Below are 18,829 nucleotides of genomic sequence, written 5' to 3'. Positions count from 1 at the left end.
ACGGCTCTTGGTTGACATCTAGCGGTTTAACTACGGTGTGGCCTGTTCAGCTTGCCGCAGTTTGATATTCATTACTCTTTAGATACTAGGACACAAAATCTTACACTGGAGAGACAAAGCACATTTACTATTAGTCACTTTATTTATTCATTTGTTTATTTTTTTTTCTCATTATTTCTTTATTTTCTTAAACACAAAACTGTTATAACAGCTGTCAAAGAGAGGGCATTAGTATCACAGCCAGTCAAGTCAGCTATGTATCCATCTGAGTCTTTCTTCATCTTTCAGTCTGCTCTCGTTGTTTCAGTCCTGTCCATTGTCCTGCCAATCTCCCCAGTCTTTGAGCACTTGGCACTACACAACACTTGCCAGTCTCTTGTTTAGCGTGGAGATGTGAGCTGCTTCTGTTTGTTGTATCTTCAGTGCTTTGAGTAGTAATATTTCAAGCCCAATACATGTGTTACTCTGCATGGCAATACATCCAGTTGATCAGAGGGAGTGTCAGTATACAGTGAAATAAACTGTTGTCTCTGGCGCTTTTCAGTCACTGTATTCTTGTTGTCATATGTTTTCTAGAATTGGATGAGTGGGAATTTGTCTCTGATCAATCTAATAGATTAGACTGGCTCACCAGATCTATGTTAAATGCTATTTCTAAATCATTTCATGTTTTATCTCATGTGCTGCTTTATTAAGCGAGTGGAGTACTGAATACAGACAATTCTTTATATCCTACATCATCAGTAAATTGCCAAAACTTCACTGAATTATCTTTCAAATACATAAATTCATCTGATTGTCCAAAAAGTTGAAGTGCCTTTGCTCACATTCTCAAAACTATTATCTCAGCTTTAAGCAAATTCCCATTTCTATTTGAAGCAAGGTTGCACCAACATTATCCCTGATTGATATCCAAATACACACAACAATAAATTTGAATAATGGACTTCACAGTCCAGATAAAACAGTGGGGACACCACAGTTGAATCAGTGTTACTAAACTCACTCTGAATAGTAGGGAGACTGGAAACCTACTGATGTAAACAAGCTTGTCTGTGGTGCTAACCTAATCCAAGATGTAAACAAATGCTTAAGCGGTCAAATAGGAGCTAGTGCACAGGGCTACTGACAGGATTGGATCAGGGCCAACATAAACACATAGAACACAGGAGAGGCCACTCATCCCAGCAGCATACAGAGTCCACGTAACACTATTAGACGCTGAGGGTCAGAATCATAGGTCCTTATTTTGTCATTAACAACAGCAGTTGCTTCTTTTCCACTTCAAAAACAATGACAAACATATCTCCCTCTCTGGATAGACAGGCATGGACAATTACAATAAGCGCTGAAAAAAAAGAAAAGAAAAGAAAATTTCCCCCAAATTTTGAGTGAATTGCCAGAAGTGTTATTTTTTCCTTTGCAAAACATTCTCTGTACAAGCATAATCTAAATCTCAAAAAAAGTTTATCAGATGCACAAATATGTCACATGTCCCATTCTGTACTTCCTGTTTTTTTTTCTCTTTCACACTTGAGAGTTGAGCTGGCTGTTCCGAAGCTTCACTGAAGATCACCATTTCCCACAAGCCAGCTCTCCTCTCCCTCCGTGCTGCGTGTTTATTGGTCAAAGCAGAATAAAATCACAGGATGGTCACGTAGAGGTGTCATGTGATTGGTTGAGATGATACTCCACAGAGTGCAAATTGTTGTCCAAGTTGACAACATTGTCATTTTTTTTCTTTTAGTTTGAACATGATGCATTGTAGTTCCACTGTTCAGACCCCCCCCATCTCCAGCTGTCCTCTTCACCCACAGGTGGGGGGGGTCAGAGGTGTGAGGAGCAGGATGGAGTGGAGAACCTGTTTCTGTCTTTACAGTGAGAGAGAGAGAGAGAGAGCGAGAGTGCGAAAGAGAGAGAGAGAGTCCATCCATGTCGTTTCCACCCGCCCCTCCACGCCCAAACCCGGGACTGCTGCAATCCTTATCAGTGAGCAAGAGGAGAGAGGAGGGGCGGGTTCAACTGATCAGGGGCGATCAGTCTATGTATTGATCAGTGACCAGGAGCAGTGAGTGGGTCCAGCCCCTCCTCACCCCTACACCTACCCCAGTCCCTCCCCCTCCCCTCCCCAATCCCATCAGCCCATATCAGAGCAGCAGGACCTGTAGACAGAGGTGGCCCCCCCTGGCCCTCCACTGTCAGAGGATGATGCAGCAGCGGCACAGACGCTGGCCACCTCCATGTACAGAGGGAGGGGGTGTCACTGGGGCAAAGTAGGCGTGGACTTTTATCTCTGGGAGGTGGGCCTGTGTAGGGAGGAGGTGTGTTAATACGAGGGTATAAAGAGACAGAAAAGACACAGGAAAAAAGCAAACAATCAGGAGTCTCTTCTGTGTCCGGTCAACCATTTTTGGGAAATATACTTATTCGCGTACTTGTCGAGCGTTAGATGAGATAATCAATACCACATTTTCATACGGTATGTGAGAGTGGTTTCGATCTTCTCTTCTAATTTACTGCAAGAAAGCAAATACGTGTATTTCCCAAAACGTCGAAAGGTTTCTTTCAATCAAGTATAAACTACAGTGTATGATTTTAGATAAAATAAAGTAGAGAAGAACTGAGCGGGGACGTGATTTTAACAACAAACTCATCTCCCCCCCCATGATTTCCACTGACCCGGATGCGCTTGATGCCAGCCCTGGTGACTTGCTGACAGTCGTAGAGCTCGATGCGCTCCAGACGATGGCAGCTCTTCAGGTGCTCCAGTGTCACGTCAGTGATGAGGGGGCAGTTGTCCAGCTCCACCACGGTGAGGCGCTCTTGGCCACAGGTGCTGCTGCTCAGAGCTCTGATGCCATCGTCTGTGATCAGCTCGCAGTGGGACAGGGACTGCCCGGGACAGAGCAAACCGGGTAGAAGACAAACGGATAGATGGATTAAAGCTCCATACGTATGCACACACAGGATGAGCCTGGCACAAAATCAGAACCGCGGGTGTAAATGTTTACCAGTGCTTGCAGGCGAGGGCAGTGGATAGACAGCTGAACCAGGGTGTTATCCGTCACCTGAGGAGAGGACAAGCTTGATTAACGAACTGTTCTCACATGTCTTAAGACAGTTAATTCACCGTTTGTGGAAGCATGTTTGTGTCTGGTTTTGTATCCGGTTAAAACTTTTTCTCCCCCGTGTCCCTCCTTTTCTGTCTCCCTCTCTGCTTTTTGTCAAAAACAATTTAAATATTAAGTGACTGCTTACTCTCTCTGTTGGCCGGAGACAAACCCTGCCATGCACACAATCACATGTGTCTGTTTAATCTAATCTCTACTCAGACAAATCAATCAAAGCCACGAATAATACCAGATTCAACATAGATAAATACCATGAGCACGATGGTGGGAATAAATAAGGAAACAAACAAATTGTCTTACCAAAATACATTCTTCTAAGTCCATTTTTTCGAGCTCATGACAATTCTGTGAAGCAAAGCAGAAGTCATCAACTGAACTCAGAGAAATCGAGGTTGAAATGGGTGACCCAAGAAAAGGTTCACAGACGACAAGACGGGACAAAGAGCAAAATGAAACTCACCCTGGCCAGCACAGTGAACCCGGCATCTGTGACATGGGAGCAACGTGCAGCTTCAAGGATCCTGAGAACACACAGACGCACAAAAACACAACGCGTGAAGGCAACTCTGAGGTTATGTTTTAGCGTGGTGAGATCTTAGACCTTGTCAGATCGTAATCCTGTCTGTTTAATACTTTTTCTTTTTTATTTCCAAGCTTTAGGGTTGCCCTAAAGTGACTGCTCTGATGCACCCGTCTCTCAAGACTTTTTAATGTGGAAGGACAACGCTGATGAAAATGTCTGTGGATTCTGGCATTTTCAGGCAGCTAAAATTCAAAACACCCATGTTGATTCTAGACCATTTCTGGAATTGACAGCAGTCACACTGCCTGAGCAGCATGTTTTGTGGATACTGAAACAAGCTTTTGGATTACTTGCGAAGGACGGTGGGACACGTGTGTTTTTCTCACTTGAGTCTGGGACAGTTGAGCCCCATTGCAGTAAGGGAGGCGTCAGTGATGTTACTGCAGCCAGACACACAAAGGATCTGTAGCTTGTGGCATCCTCGGCACAGACTGACCAGGCCATCATCAGTTATCTGCTGGAGGCAACAGACAAATTACAACAACATGGAGGCATACGGACGCATCCGTCATGCATTATCATCAGTCTGCCCCTCCCCCCATACCACAACCAAAGGTTTTACTTACTGTGCAAGACTGCATATTGATGGTGGTGAGTTCTGGGCAGTGTTTCTGGAGGTGTTTCAATGCTCCATCTTCCAGCTGCGTTAAGATTAAAAGAATGCACAGTATTGTTAACTACACACCTGGATCAATCCTTAATATATGTGTGTGAGTGAGTTCTTGTGTGTTGATGGGAGAAAGCTTTCCTCAATTACATCCTCTTTTTCCAATGAGTTAAATCAATTCACGTGTGACTGTCCTCTCTGAGTCCTAAAACAATGATTCATGGGGGTTTCATGGTATTTTTATAGGCAAGAAATATAGACTAGACTTTAGTTGTTTTTTTTAAACTGAGCACACTGGCTTAAGAAAATATTGGCCCAACTGAGGCAGCAGAAAAAGAAAATGACAGCCTGACACAAACCACTACATCAACAAAGACCAACCAATAAGATTATGTAAAACAAAATCCCAAATTCCATGGGATGGCAAATGTACTGTGTTTGGAACAGTAAGTAGGGAAAAGGGAAAACTTCTCTTCAGTATCACTTGCTTCAGTATTTCAGCAGTGCGGTATAATGTGGTTTGGTTTTTATCTCAAAATATATGGGTTCACATACATATTTTTTGTCTTCTATGATATTTGGGAAACATAAAACTATAGTAAGTATTGCATTTCAAAAAATGGTATAAAAAGACTCTGGAAATGGTCAAAATGCTTTAAAATTCCAATAAAGAAAGCCTAAAATGCCAACTGAAAGAAAGAATAAATTTTACCTGTGTGCAGCCTCTGAGGAAGAGAGCTCGTAAACCAGTGCAGCCTCTAGCCAGAGCCTCGATGCCATCACGTGTGATCTGGTCACACCATGACAGGTTCAACATCTCCAGCATTCTGCAGCCATCACTGAGCATCCGCACGCAGTGAAGATAGAAACACACATGTGAACCACATGAAGATATGGCTTCAATGGCATGAGGAAAACCAGAACTGTGATCACTTTTAACTTGGCACGTTGGACAGTCTATTTTGTCTTTTCTACGTGTGTATTGTATATTTATATCTGTATATTGTCACTTGTAATGTTTCTGTTAGTGTTACCTGCCTAGAGACTCTGGATGTTAATTAGTATTCTTGCTAACTCAGACATGTTTACATCTTGTATTTTATACTTATGTTCATTACAAAAATAATTGTCTTATATTATATAATATTATTACATATTGTGTGTGTGAGGGCTGACGGAGGAATTGAGAACAAACTGCTTTCAGGAATGATAAGGGTTATGTTATATATCGGTGTGGGTAACAATACAAAGTCTGTCGGTGCTACCTGACGGCCTTGAGGGAGTGGTTGCTGATGGACACACAGGAGGTGAGATCCAGCTGTTTGAGTTTGTAGCAAAACTTGCTGAGGCTGAGACAGGTGCTGTCTGTGATCTTGGTGCAGCCGTTCAGGTTCAACACTTCGATGTTTCTGCAGTTCTGAGCAAATGTCCTGGGAAACAGTAGAGAGGGAGGAAGGGAGTTACTCAAGAGTCGCTTCATTGAATAAATAAGAAGTAAGATGCTCGGAGTTGCTCAGGAGCTAATTAACAGAGTCATCTTCAGGCCCTTGGGAGGTCGTTGTACCGCTACTGTAGCTTTCCTTTTTTTTTACGAAAGACTTACTCTCCAAAGAACAGCTTGTACTTCTTTAAATCAGTTATAGAGGTTATGGATACCTTCAAGAGAAACCATGTAAATTAACAGATCAAGAGGCACAACAGTTTCATGTTAAAAAAAAAAGATACCCCTATTGTTCTTTTGTTTTCCGTGTTTGTGTGTGTGTGTGTGTGTGTGTGTGTGTGTGTGTGTGTGTGTGTGTGTGTACACAGTAAAGTGAGCTAAAATGGAGTCCCCTGAGACTGAAGAGGCCCAAACTGCTTAAACGTTGAATAATTCCACACAATCATAATCACTTTAAATGAAAGCAGCGAGTAATCAAACCAACAAGAGATGAACGTTTTGTAAAAGTCAAAGCGGGGGCACACTTATTGTATGCGTGTATGCCAGAGTGACAATGACAATCTCACTTCATGGAGGCATCGCCCACGCTCAGGCAGCCCCTGAGGCTCAGCTGCCTCAGGAAGCCTCCGCAACGCTTGGAAATGTTCTCCACCACGCGCCCCTGAGAGACACAGTGAGGAAGAGAGAGAGGGAGAGAGACGGACAGATAGATGGGAAGAGAGGAAGATAGTGATATGACTTGGGCCACAGGACAGAGGATCAGCTGCGACGTCACAGTCGGCACCAAACCCAGCGTTAAGCTGTGTGCTGGATAATGCTACTCAACAAGCACACGCACACACGCACACACGCGCACACACACACACACACACACACACACACACACACACACACACACACACACACACACACACACACACACACACACACACACACACACACACACACACACACACACACACACACACACACACACACACACAGGACATGTAGACAAGCATACACGTACACTCAAATACTGTCCATGCTTCACTCGTCCTCCTATTCTCTTTTAAAAAATGCACCCCTCACCTCTATGTCTGTCTGGAAGTTGAACAAGTCAATCTTCTGCCAGTTGCTGCCGTCCAGGGCCAGGACATTCCACGCCTGAGAGGGTGACAGACAGGTTGTTGACAGAGACAGACAGGTTGGTCAGACAGAGGTGAACGGTGACCCTGTTATAATATGCGGGAGAAATTAATGAACTCTGTTTCTTTGTTCCCGAAGCAGGTGCCGAAGCTGCTGTTTTCACTTCTTACATCCATCTGTAGCCGCTTTATGATATGATTGGCTACTATTCTCTGTTTTATACACTTGAAGACGTCATGATGGGCTCTAGGAAATTATAATGTGATACTTTATAGTCATATCAGTTGATCGATTAATCAAGAAAATAGTCTGCTGACCGATTATAACAAGGATTGGAAATTTAGATACACTGAACACATGCATGAAGCTCAGCAGACAACATGTAAACTATAAGACTAAACACGTCTATTCACAGAGAAATAACACTTTCCTAATAGAAACACAGAGTTGTTGTACGAGAAGCAGCCACCACAGCTCTGCATTCACAGTGCACGTGCCAAGCCCTTGTTATTATTCACAGATAGCTCATTCATAAATGGCTTTCAGCTGCGGTCCACTTACACTTAACCAGCAGATGGCACAATATTATAGATGTTTCTAGAGAATCCAATAATGGTAAACCAGTTTTAATTCAACCATACCACAGTTTAGAATGACATTAAACCATTCTTTTAAACCAATGAGTGTGTTAGTCCACAGTGGGAGGTTTGGAGGTGTAGAGAGGGAAGAGCTTACCTTGGAAACCTGGGCACACCTACAGAGTGTAACCACATCTAGATAGGAGAATATTCTAGAAATAGACACACAAAAAGAAAGCATGAGTTTGTCACAATCACTCTCAGATAAAGAGCTCACTTTGTATTTGAATATCTTTCCCTTTGTGTGATTTAAGATATGTTTGTTTTTGTGTGTGTGTGTGTGTGTCTGTAGAAAGCAGAAAAAAAATCCCCTGTGGTGTTTGGTTGGAAGCAGGAGAGCCCCACAGACAGGCAGTGTTTGAGCTGTGGGGTGGTCCGCCACAAAGGGCTGCATGCAGCCGGCTACTGGGTCAGCTCAATCCATTAATCTGCCAATGAGTAATCTCTGGCACTCAGACAAGCAAGGCCACAGACAGCATGGGACGGACAGACAGACAAACGCACATACATACGTACAGAAGGACGGACGTACATGAAACCCAACATGTATACGTCGTCTGTGTTCCCAGTTGATTGAATGGTTACTGCTCATAGAGGCGCCTTTAAGGGCCAATCTATAGAAAATGTGAGGTATTCAGAGAATTGTCATGGTGCCAAAGCTTTGAGTGCAGCTGGGGTCTGAATGTCCTTTTAACCCTAGGAAACAGGAGCTGGCCATTGTTTCCTCCATATAGACACGGACAAAGGCTGTGTGTTTTGATGTGCGTTGGGACCAGGGCATGTTGGGACATGTCCGTATAATCTATACCGGAGTCTTGTATCAGGGGGTACATGCACACAATCGACAAAGCAATGCAAAGACACACTCACACGCGCACACACACAGTCCTTGGAATGATTGCAGGACACCAGAGAAGCTGACCAATTAAGCAGGCCCTTATCGATCTCCCTTCTAATAACTGGTTAATGGCTGTGTGACGCTGATCATTGACCGACTGACTGTTTTAATCAAACACAATCTGACTTTCCATTATGTGCGCGCGAGAGAAGCCTTTTACCGACCACAGAAGAATTCTGTGAATCACACTCAGAGGAAAGTCAGTCTGATTTGGAGAGACCTGTTAACCCTATTTGACATTTGCGCTTGTAGCAGTGTCTGCTTGCACCTCCTCTTCTCAGGTCACTTTGCAAAAATTGATCAGCAGCTATTTTGATCCTTTAAATCATGTTTCAAGCAAAAGTAACAGTTTCTTCCTGCTTCTCAAATGTGAAGATTTGATGCTTTTCTTTATCATGTCTACATATCTTTGGGTTTTGGAAGAATAACACAAGCAATGTGAAATTCTGACATTGGACTACAGTTCATTTTTATTGACAAAATGATTAACTCGTTAATAATGATGAGAAAAATAATTGTAAGATGTAGCCCTAAGTGTTAATGTCTGAAAGGGTAAAAGGGTCCAGTATTTCCAAAGAGAAATAATAATGTTCTACTACTACTTGAGTAGGAGAACATTATTTTTCTTCTTTCCTGTCCAATTAATCATCCGACGACCACTTAGATGTATCTTGCCACACATTGCAGGGGTACCAATCTCCAGGCTGGGAACCTCTGATTTCCTCTATACTCCTAATATGTAATTATAAGAGTGGTGTGAACTCATTTTCCACATGTGATTTTTGTGTTCAAAATGTCTTTACATTGATATGTAGGTGCATTATACAAATGAATCAGGGACAAGATAAAGTCCCTTCACGGTGACTAGGCATAACAAAATTATAAATGCAAAAACAAATGGCTCCAGTCAACCCACTTTCCATGGTTTAAAAACAAGATTAACTGCCATAACAATGCGTCTTCCTCACATCTGATGTTGTGTAAGTGTCTCAACATGACACACGTGGCAGTAGATCATGTGTTGCAGCCAGCAAGTGCATGCGATTTCTCTGCCCACCGGTGAAAGTAGTGCTGGTGGTAATGGGTGTACTGGTAGTCTCTGTGGAGCACAGCTGGGGCAGCAGAAGAGCACAGCACTGCGGAATTCCCCACCAGCTAAGACAAGCTATTTATAGCATGCATGCACAGTTTGCATAGGCCCAGGAGGACTGTTTCTCTCACACACACACACACACGGATCACAAACGTGCAGAAATAAACAGTCTACATCATGTCTGCAGAGATACATGCAGGTGCATCCCTTTCAGTCATACACACACACACACACACACACACATAAATCAGTGAAGGACGGACACGTATGAGAGTGTGTGTTGTGTCAGATTTATGGGTCATGTGCAACTGCTGCTGTAAGACAATAATATTGGTCTGTAGGTCACATAGTTAACAAAACCTAATTTCAGACTAGTGACCAACATACACGTAATTGTTCAGCTAATGAGTAACCCTGTCCTGAGCCCTTGTCCCAGGGTTTGTTGTGTGTGTGCTTCTGTGTGTGTGTGTGTGTGTGTGTGTGTGTGTATGGAGGGTTGAGGCTTGTTAATATTAATCTTACCTAAGAAGAAGCTCTTTGGGGAGCTTCTTGTTAATGGGCGCTTCATCGCTGTTTGAGAACACCTGCCAAGACACACAAGAGAAACAACAATGAGTGTGTGTGTGTGTCTGTGTGTTGTGTGTTTCAGGTGGTCGATGGCAATGATACAAAAAGGAGACACAAGCTGTGTGTAAAATGGCTCAAAGATATCAAAATTTAGAAAGCACATCATCAGATAACACTAGATACATATCTATACAGTATACACTTTTGACAACTCAGAATGTGCTGAAAGTTACATTTTTTTTAAAGTAAGTCTTAAAATGATCCTCATATTATTATATGTACATTAAAAGCACTTTGCGTCCCGTTAATTTCACACCTTTGTGTAATTTCAATGTGATGGGGGACAAAATCCATTTGCTAATTCCGTAGAATTCTTTTTGCTGAATTTCAGCTGAAGCTTCAGCGATATGAGGCTTCAGTAGTCGGAGTTAGTCAAATGAAATTGGAATATTTCATAGTTAGTCTTCTCAGTATGAAATTCTACTAACCCTCCACTGCATCTCAGCAAGGAAGCACAGAGGGAGAGAATCGGTGCTGTGACAGATATTTTATCGGTTGCATTGAAAATGCATCTCTTCGTAGACGGTATGGAAAAGAACGACCACCCGACAACACTTTTAATGTACATGTGAGCATGTGAGCGTTGGTTTATGACAGACTTGAAAAAATGTGAACCTATCCTTTAATAATAAATTACAACCGTACAATTTTCCAGCTACTAGTGAGAAATAAAGAGAATTACATCCGTAAGCGATGCTAATAAACAAGCCAGAGCTACATTTGGCTTACAAAAGCTTATAATTCTGTCAGCCTGGTCAGCTTGTTGGCATGCTTATCTCAATTAGTCTAGTCGCTGGATGTCTGGCCATCTGCTGAGTGGGGACGCACTCACACACTCGCAGGTGATTCAAGTCAGACCTCTCTGTGTCAAGAACAGAGGCAGAACATTCCAGATCAGGTGGGCCGTACTCAGCCATGAATTTAAATTGCGTCAAACACCCACATTCGCTGTGCCTCTGCAGACACGCAGCCTTACCGCTGATACACTGGTATCCTCAAAGACTCAGGACAGGAGTCGTATCTAATGGGGGGGGGGGGGAGGGACTCCCTGCTGTTTCAGACGCAAACACAAACACTGAGATGGTAAAACACAAGAAAGGGGGGAGCCAGGGGGAAGACACGGGGGGGGGAGCAGAGGTGGATTCTGACGACGTCTTGGCTCCAGCTATCTCCATGACAGACGCAAGCTCTCCTCGAAAGACAAAGCAATAAAGGAGAGAGAGAGAGAGAGAGAGAGAGAGAGAGGGAGGAAGGGGGGAGCGGGAGGAAGTGAGAGACAGAAGGCAAACAAAGAAATGCTGCTACAGGCAGGAACTTACTGCGAAAATACGGACAGAAGTCATTATTAAAATCAGGGTGAAAAGAGAGGAGTGAGAGGGAGGGAGACGGTGAAGGCCTTTTGAGAGGAAATGGGGTCCAAAAGACAGAAGAGAGGGGGTTGGTCCAGTCAAGGTCCAGCAGAAGATTAACAAAGCTGGTTTGATTGTTTACGTCCATGCTCAGTTAACAACACAGCAGACAAAGAGCTTTGAAACAGACCTGAACCTATTCTTTAACCATATCCAATAATAGCTCCAGGATACAGTTAAAACCTTTTCCCTTATTGGTTCTTACATACCCATGTATCGAATAACACATTCTCACAATCTACCCATGAGAGTTAGGGGCAACTACTTAAAGAAGGTTCAACAAAAATCTCTGAATAAACGCTTCAGAATAAAGCCTTCACCACCATGATGTCACTCAGCTTCAGTTGAGTAATCTGAGAGTTAATTGTGCTCTACTGTGTGTGCTGAGTGGTAGGAAGAGACAAGGCCTTCAGTTCATTGACTCAGTGTCTCTCTAAAGCCAGAGGTGGCTTAGGATTTGGGACTAAATTTAGACTTAATTCCAAACCACCTCTGCAACACATCACTCACCTTTGACATTTTCTTCCTTCTTGAGAATCAACAGAGGCAAAACAATCTTTTCGTGTTTTGGTTTAAATGTGCAAACTGTTTCTAGTTGCTAGATGTTGAAGTGCAGATAAAAGATTCTGACATTTCAGATTACTGCTGAAACAATCATTTAAGTCTGCTGCTATTCTCGCCTTTATATCATTTCGGGCTACAAAATAGAACTGAAACACTCCCGCACGCTGTCCCCTTCAATTGCAGTCAGAGATATTTAATAATGACAACATTTCAGACATATTTTCGGAAATAACCTGATTAACTGAAACGTTGTTATTATCAACTATCTCTGAGGGGAAGTGAAGGGGACGCTGTGCCGGAGTCTTTTTGTTCTATATTGTTGACCTAACGTCTTCTCCTACGCACCTGTTGACCTACAGGTGAGCATAAGTTCAGCTATTTTTATATCCGCTGCCACCAATGATACTATATTAATCATACTCAGCATAATAGTCGAGAGCTTGTCAAAAATCTTGAATCTCAAAAAGACAGTTTACTGTAGAATGAGACAAGAAAAAGCAGCTAATTCTCACATTTTGTGAACCACAAAAACGAATCGCATTGTTGTTTAAAAATCATAAAATAATCGACTAAATTTCATTCGTTTGACGAATCGTCTGATAGACTAATCTTTGCAGCTCTAATATCAATGTAAAGTTATTGGTTTTTGGATTGCTGGTCATACAAAACTTTCACTATTTTGTATAGACTAAACCTTTAACCAAATCATCTAAAAACAATAATCAATTCATCAATAAATAATTGTTAGTAAAGTGGTGTGTAACCCAAACCCCGATGGAGAAGTTTCCAGGTGGAATGGCGTGAGCGCAGTATTTGTTGTGTGTGATGTCAGCCACAATTTTGACATTATGACAGCGAGGTTCATCTGTGGTACGCGTGCTTCATTTAAAGTTATCACCTCAGCATTGTGGGGCCTTGGCTCCCTGTGCCAGCAGAGCAGCATTCCCAAGCAAGGAGTTCCTCTCTGCAGTCGTACTCCTATTCCTAGACAGTTTACAACCGTGTGGGTGTGAAAATCTGGTTTCTGAACTTGTACTGCAAGGCCAGAAATTGAACACGTAACCCATATCTAATGTCTTCACATTTGCTTTCATGTGGCAACTCTAAACCCGAGTCATGCAGCGACTACAAGTGGGCTTTGTTCCAGGTGTGCGTTATAAAGCGTCATCTCAGGTGTGAGGCTACTAGTCCTGCAGTTTACTGGTCACTTTGAAAAGCAACGTTTTAAATACAAAAGCATACAATCATCTTTTAAAATATGATGTATTGTTATGGATTAAACTACCTAGTAATAATAAGTATCTTATACCACAACCTGCTACAACATAAGATGCTACATATACACAATAATGTGTCAATAATAACAACAAGGCAAGAATTGCTCTGCCTGCATTACGAGTTTATCTTCAGGTAAAACACGCAAAACAAGTAAAATGCATGAATGCAGGGCTTTTACTTGTAGGGAAGTGTTGCTGTTTTTTTTATTACCTTGAGGTATTTTGAGGTAAAAGATCGGAATACTTCTTCCACCACTGCATCGAGCTCTAACCCACACAAAAGGGTTGTGTGTTTACCAATCTCCTGCAAAATGGTCCTGGAAAGGTTGTGTGAGGACACATGGTCGAGCACAGCACTCATAGTTATTGATTCTTTACCACTAAAAGGACCATCTGTAGTGTCAGACGGACACACACGCACCCTCCTGTGGCACCTGTCATTCACAGGTATCACCGGAGGTGTCACGGTGTTGTCTGACAAACCCGAGGGATGACTAATTGAATGCTGTTCACTGCTGTTATTTACAACATTACTCTCCATCTGCAGCCCCCCCCCCCCCCCCCCCCCCCCCCCCCCCCCCCCCCTGTCACCTCAGGCGACAGAGCCTGCCAGCCTCGGCCCTGATATACCGACTCTCCTCAGCCACAGCCCTCCTGTCCCGCAGTCCTGAGCTCCATGTTGTCGCTGTCTACTGGCGCGACAGGACAGTAACAGGATTTCGGATTACCCTTGACCAACAAAACGCCTCGGCTCCTGACTGCATGTAAAATTAGGAGCACGGTCGACCACACACACACACACGTACACACGTAGACACACAAATACTTTGCTTATACAACCCCCAGACTCCCACGTCTACTAGAAACAAACAGTTTAACCGCTGGTGGTCCACTCCCTCTGTCATACCTCGAACCGGCCCTTGGTGATACCGTTCATGTCTGCTGCGGCACGTCCCTGCTACACAGCCGCACTGACACCAGTCGAGTCGTTTTGACGAACGCCGTTATTGTTTTTTGTCGCTGTTTTATTTTTTTTGTAGGAGCCGAGCTGGAGCTGGGTCCTCACACCCTCCTCCCCCCCCCCTCCAGCCGTCAGCGAGGCTCCCGTCTCCGGGTCAGTGAGGAGGTGTCGGCGGCGAGGGTGGTGTCGGTCCGGGGCGGCCTGCGGTAACGTCAACGGTCGTGTTGTCTCGGAGACCAAGGGCTCCCCAGCCCGTCTCATCACAGGGCTACCAAAAATAACAATAATAACATGGACGGTCTGTCAAGTGACTTCACTTCCGCCTCTCCCTTCATCGCTCCAGCGCGAGTCAGCTGGCCCCCTAAATCCTCGAAGTTTGCTACAAACACACGGGAAACGGTGAATTAACGTCCGTTTTCATCTCTCACGGCTCACTCCCGTCACCGAGCACTCGTGCGGCGGTTGACACGGACGTTTTCCCTCAATGTTTTGTTTTTTACTGGCGGGGAAGGGGGAGGGCTTACGTGACGTCATTGCTGCGGGTAAAGCACGCGTGGTCGATTTGTTTTGATTGTGGGGTCTTGCGGAGATTTAGGGGGGGGGGGGGATTACGACAAAAGGTCCTTTTTGGCCGCATTCGCCGTGGCAGTCACGGATATTACAGCACCGAGACGTGACCTGACACGAACCCGTGGGTCTGATAAAGGAAGGGGAAAAACTCGCATATGTGGACGCGAGATTCAGGAGCCAAGACTTTTTCCCCATTAGAGATGTGTAACACGGTCACATGAAGGCTTCAGCCTGCAGACACACACCCAAAACAAACTTGGACTGACTTCTCTGTTACTCCTGTATTAGATCCAGTGCTTATGTATCAACAGTGGTGTTAAAGGAACTCCTTTATTGAAATACATCAATGTAAAAAACACTTTACTACAAGTGAAAGTCCTGCATTTAATATGTGATCATTAGGATAGATGGCCCCTTTCAAAGTGTTGTGGTAGTGGACTAAGATTCCTGGTGCATCAATGTGTGAGTAGCATTTGTATTGTATTGTAGTTTATTGAGGTACAGCTAAACTTAAATACTTTATCGTGTCAGGAGGTTTAATCTGCTCAAAGTTAAAAAGACATTTTGAGTCCAAAAAAACTTAATTTCACACTTCAGTTCTGTTTTACACTAACAACTTGACTCAACGAAGCTAGCGCATGAATCTGAATAATAGTGCAGGTTTGGGAAGTTGAAATATGAAAGAAAATGTATTTTATTATATTGTTTTAATAACTTAATATGCATTGAAAACAGGAAGAAATATTCATTCTAAAATGGCCGATTTGTTTTTTATTAGTTAAAAAAAGACTATAAATATATAGTCATATAAATATATATAATGAATTATGTAAAAAGTACAGTTAAGTACAGGAAATGTTTTCACTGCACTGACAGATTTGATTCACCTGTTTTAATAAAATTGTATTCAAATGAGGCACAGCTTATCCAAGACAACAATAATGGCCAATAAAGGATCTTATTATATACATGTGTTTAACACTAAAAGGGTCAAAGCTGCATAACAACAACTTTAACTTTTGATACTTGGTGCATTTAGTTAATAACACTCTTTTTTAGATGTTGAACGCAGGATGTTTTACTGTGTTGAAGTGCTACTTTCACTCAAATAAATTATCTAAATACTCCCCCCACCTCTGTTACTGCAGGTTTTGTCGAGAAGGCTGCAGACATACTAGAGTGTGAGTTACACATCCAGAATGAAATATCTTCACAGGTGTTCTCAACATCCACAGCTAGAGGGCGATCTTATGCAATATTATCCATTCTGAACTGTTGAGGGATGATCACTAATACATGTTGTGATACAGCATTACTCTGAGGAAAAGGGATAGAACATGTAGTACTTGTGCCTTACTTTAGTATTTGCATTTTCTTTCACTTTATACTTCTACTTCACAACATCTCAGAGGTAATATGTTTTTTTCTTCACAATATTTATCTGACAGCTTTAGTTTCACATTACAATTTGTAATATCCTTTATATCCAGTGAAAACCACATATCTCCAATTTTGGTTATTTTGAATTAGATTTTTCAGACAAACTGATGGATTAACTGTTCCTTTATGGGTTGAGAAAACTACTTCTTAAGCTAAATAAACTTTTTAAAGCCCCCCTTGGAGTACGGTACTCGAGTAGATGTACATACTCTCCACCACTGCCTTCAGTTTCAGGGTCCTGGTATTGTGCATGCTTGTTCACTGTCATACTGTCACCGACGACTGGGACACGTGAAAAGAGCCATCGTTAATGTCATTAGTAACACATGTGCAAAAGGCCTTTAAGAAAACAGTGTAATTGTCCCTCTGCAACACGTGAGCCAGATGTCAGTCACACCCACACAAATCCTGTCAAGAGGTCTATAATTAGGCAAAGTGAAAACACCTGTGTGGGTCTAGGACGGTTGACGCAGCTACAGCTACACCTGGTGAATCAACCAAACAATTTCTCCTCTTTGCTTCTCAGTGAATAGTAGGCTGTTCTCTTGGTCAACACAGTAACACAGGTGTAACTATAATGAGATAATTGACTAAATCATATTCAGGTGTGCTGGTTTCAGCCCTGCTGTTGTGTATGCTGGGAGGACTAGTGGTCCACCAGTGCTCTTTCATGAATAAAAACTTCACAACTATTAGATAAGAGGGTTTAAAGGAGGAGGTATGAAGCCTGGCAGCATTGTCTGCCTGCCAGCTGCTGATCTATCAGTCAGGAGCTTCTGCAATGATTTTATTTTAGCCCTGCAACCACTAAAAAAAAGTCTTGCATGATATTCAGAAAGGTTTGTTATTATTAAGCTGCTGTTAAAAAAAGAATATTAGCGGAGAGAGAATAATATCTGAATAGAAATAAACTTGATTCTAGCATTTATTTGGACTAACAATTATTATTGTTTTGTCTGGGTCCACCCAGAAAAGAATATTTTTTTTCAGTTTTTGATGGCGTAAGTTATTTCTTTAATTTTAGTAAAGAATATCAGAAAAACAAAATACCCCAAAATATGTCTGAACATTTAAACATAACTGATTAAATTTCTGTTTATTATTCATTATACACAGTTGGATTCTTTAACATAAATATAGAACAGAGGTGACTCAGACAGAGGACACACGCTGTGCGTGCATGTTGGCATGAACACATACATTTCATGACGCTTGTGCTAAAATGTAATCTTTCATCTGCACGCAACACATTTTCAATCCTTGTGCCATCCAGTCTCACCGCATTGCATGGTAATTAACATCTCTCATCAAAAGTCAAATTCATTAACTCAGCTCTTTGAATAGCTCCGTGGCCTTCTCCTCCTGACTCTGCTGTGGCTGGCAGCTCAGTGTTGAATGTGTGCTGGTAATCGCAGTGACTCCACTGATGTCGAGCAAGGACGTCTCTGTTGAACACAGATACTGTTTCCATAGACCTGAGCTGATGGTATTTGAACACTGTCTCATTGAAGACTTTTTGTCATAATCTGTATTTATTGCCAACTTCCTATTTTGTATCCATCTGATTTATATTAGTAACATGTTTTGTTCATTTTATTGCTGTTTGATTAGAATTAGTTGCGTTCACTGTGAGTGTAGTGTCACTCTGTTCCCTATGTGTTCTTTAAAGTGCTGTACAAAAAAAAAGATTGTATATTGTAGCTAAAACACACATGTATGTGCAGGTTCAGACATATGTACACAGATATTGACACTGTCCACAGAAAACCTAAATATCTCCAAAATATTTTTCACTTAAACTGAAGGACTATGTTGCCATACAATTGGAAATTCTTCAACCTCAAACCATTGTTCTTATTCAAAAGTGCATTTTCAAAAAGCTAAAAGCTTTTCCTTAGTTCATGAAAAGTTGACATTTTGGAAAAAACATGTTTTTCAAAGGACAGCAACAGATACACACACACCACACACACATATATCAATCATCTCTCTCAAAACCAATTTTTCCCTGCATGCAGCTTCAACTCTTGGATTTTGAAGCTGTTCCTGTCCCCCCCCCCCTTGTCATGGAGGCTGTTGCCATGGAGACAAAGCCATACCCTCCTCTGTCCCTGGGCTTCACCAGTATGACCAATGATTTCCTCTGAGTCAGTCACACACCTGCACTACACCTCATTCTGACAGGACATGTCTCACATGGGAAGTCACTGGTCTCACACATACTCAGAGCGATCCTGTGGTTTGTGTGTGTGTGTGTGTGTGTGTGTGTGTGTGTGTGTGTGTGTTTACTTCCATAGCACAGATTGTCTCATGGGGTGTGTATACTGGAAGTCCTGTGAGATTACACACCTGTGTGAAGGACACCTGCAGCAAACATAATTCTCACCAGCCTCTCCGAGACGGTGCAAGTGTGAATCACCGTCTCTCTCCTCCACGCCATCACTTTACCCTCTTCAACTTCC

General features: G+C 42.6%; 2 protein-coding genes across 4 annotated transcripts in view; one reads left to right on the top strand and one right to left on the bottom strand.

The window, feature by feature from the left end:
* LOC142965140 (uncharacterized) overlaps positions 1-18,829 on the top strand; it is a 282,605-nt gene that overhangs the window by 194,864 nt on the left and 68,912 nt on the right. The gene's annotated exons all lie outside the window — the stretch shown is intronic.
* Positions 120-14,842, bottom strand: fbxl2 (F-box and leucine-rich repeat protein 2). 3 transcript variants are annotated; one of them, XM_076106128.1, is made up of 14 exons: positions 14,304-14,842; positions 10,042-10,103; positions 7,626-7,680; positions 6,834-6,908; positions 6,329-6,423; positions 5,587-5,751; positions 5,034-5,160; positions 4,281-4,355; positions 4,041-4,171; positions 3,592-3,652; positions 3,432-3,476; positions 3,012-3,068; positions 2,680-2,892; positions 120-2,306 (listed from the first exon to the last, which is right to left on the bottom strand). In XM_076106128.1, exons 1-14 carry the CDS (start codon positions 14,331-14,333, stop codon positions 2,199-2,201), a joined length of 1,299 nt encoding a protein of 432 aa, XP_075962243.1. In that variant the 5' UTR covers positions 14,334-14,842; the 3' UTR covers positions 120-2,198. The 3 variants fall into 3 exon arrangements, with proteins under 3 accessions (XP_075962243.1, XP_075962244.1, XP_075962245.1); XM_076106129.1 differs by having other exon boundaries at positions 4,041-4,168; XM_076106130.1 differs by lacking the exons at positions 10,042-10,103; positions 14,304-14,842 and adding an exon at positions 9,395-9,964.

Source organism: Anarhichas minor, unplaced genomic scaffold (genome assembly GCF_050575085.1).
Source record: "Anarhichas minor isolate MPS153535 unplaced genomic scaffold, ASM5057508v1 ptg000033l, whole genome shotgun sequence".
Taxonomy (NCBI): Eukaryota; Metazoa; Chordata; class Actinopteri; order Perciformes; family Anarhichadidae; genus Anarhichas; species Anarhichas minor.
This window is presented reverse-complemented; position numbering and strand designations above follow the sequence as displayed.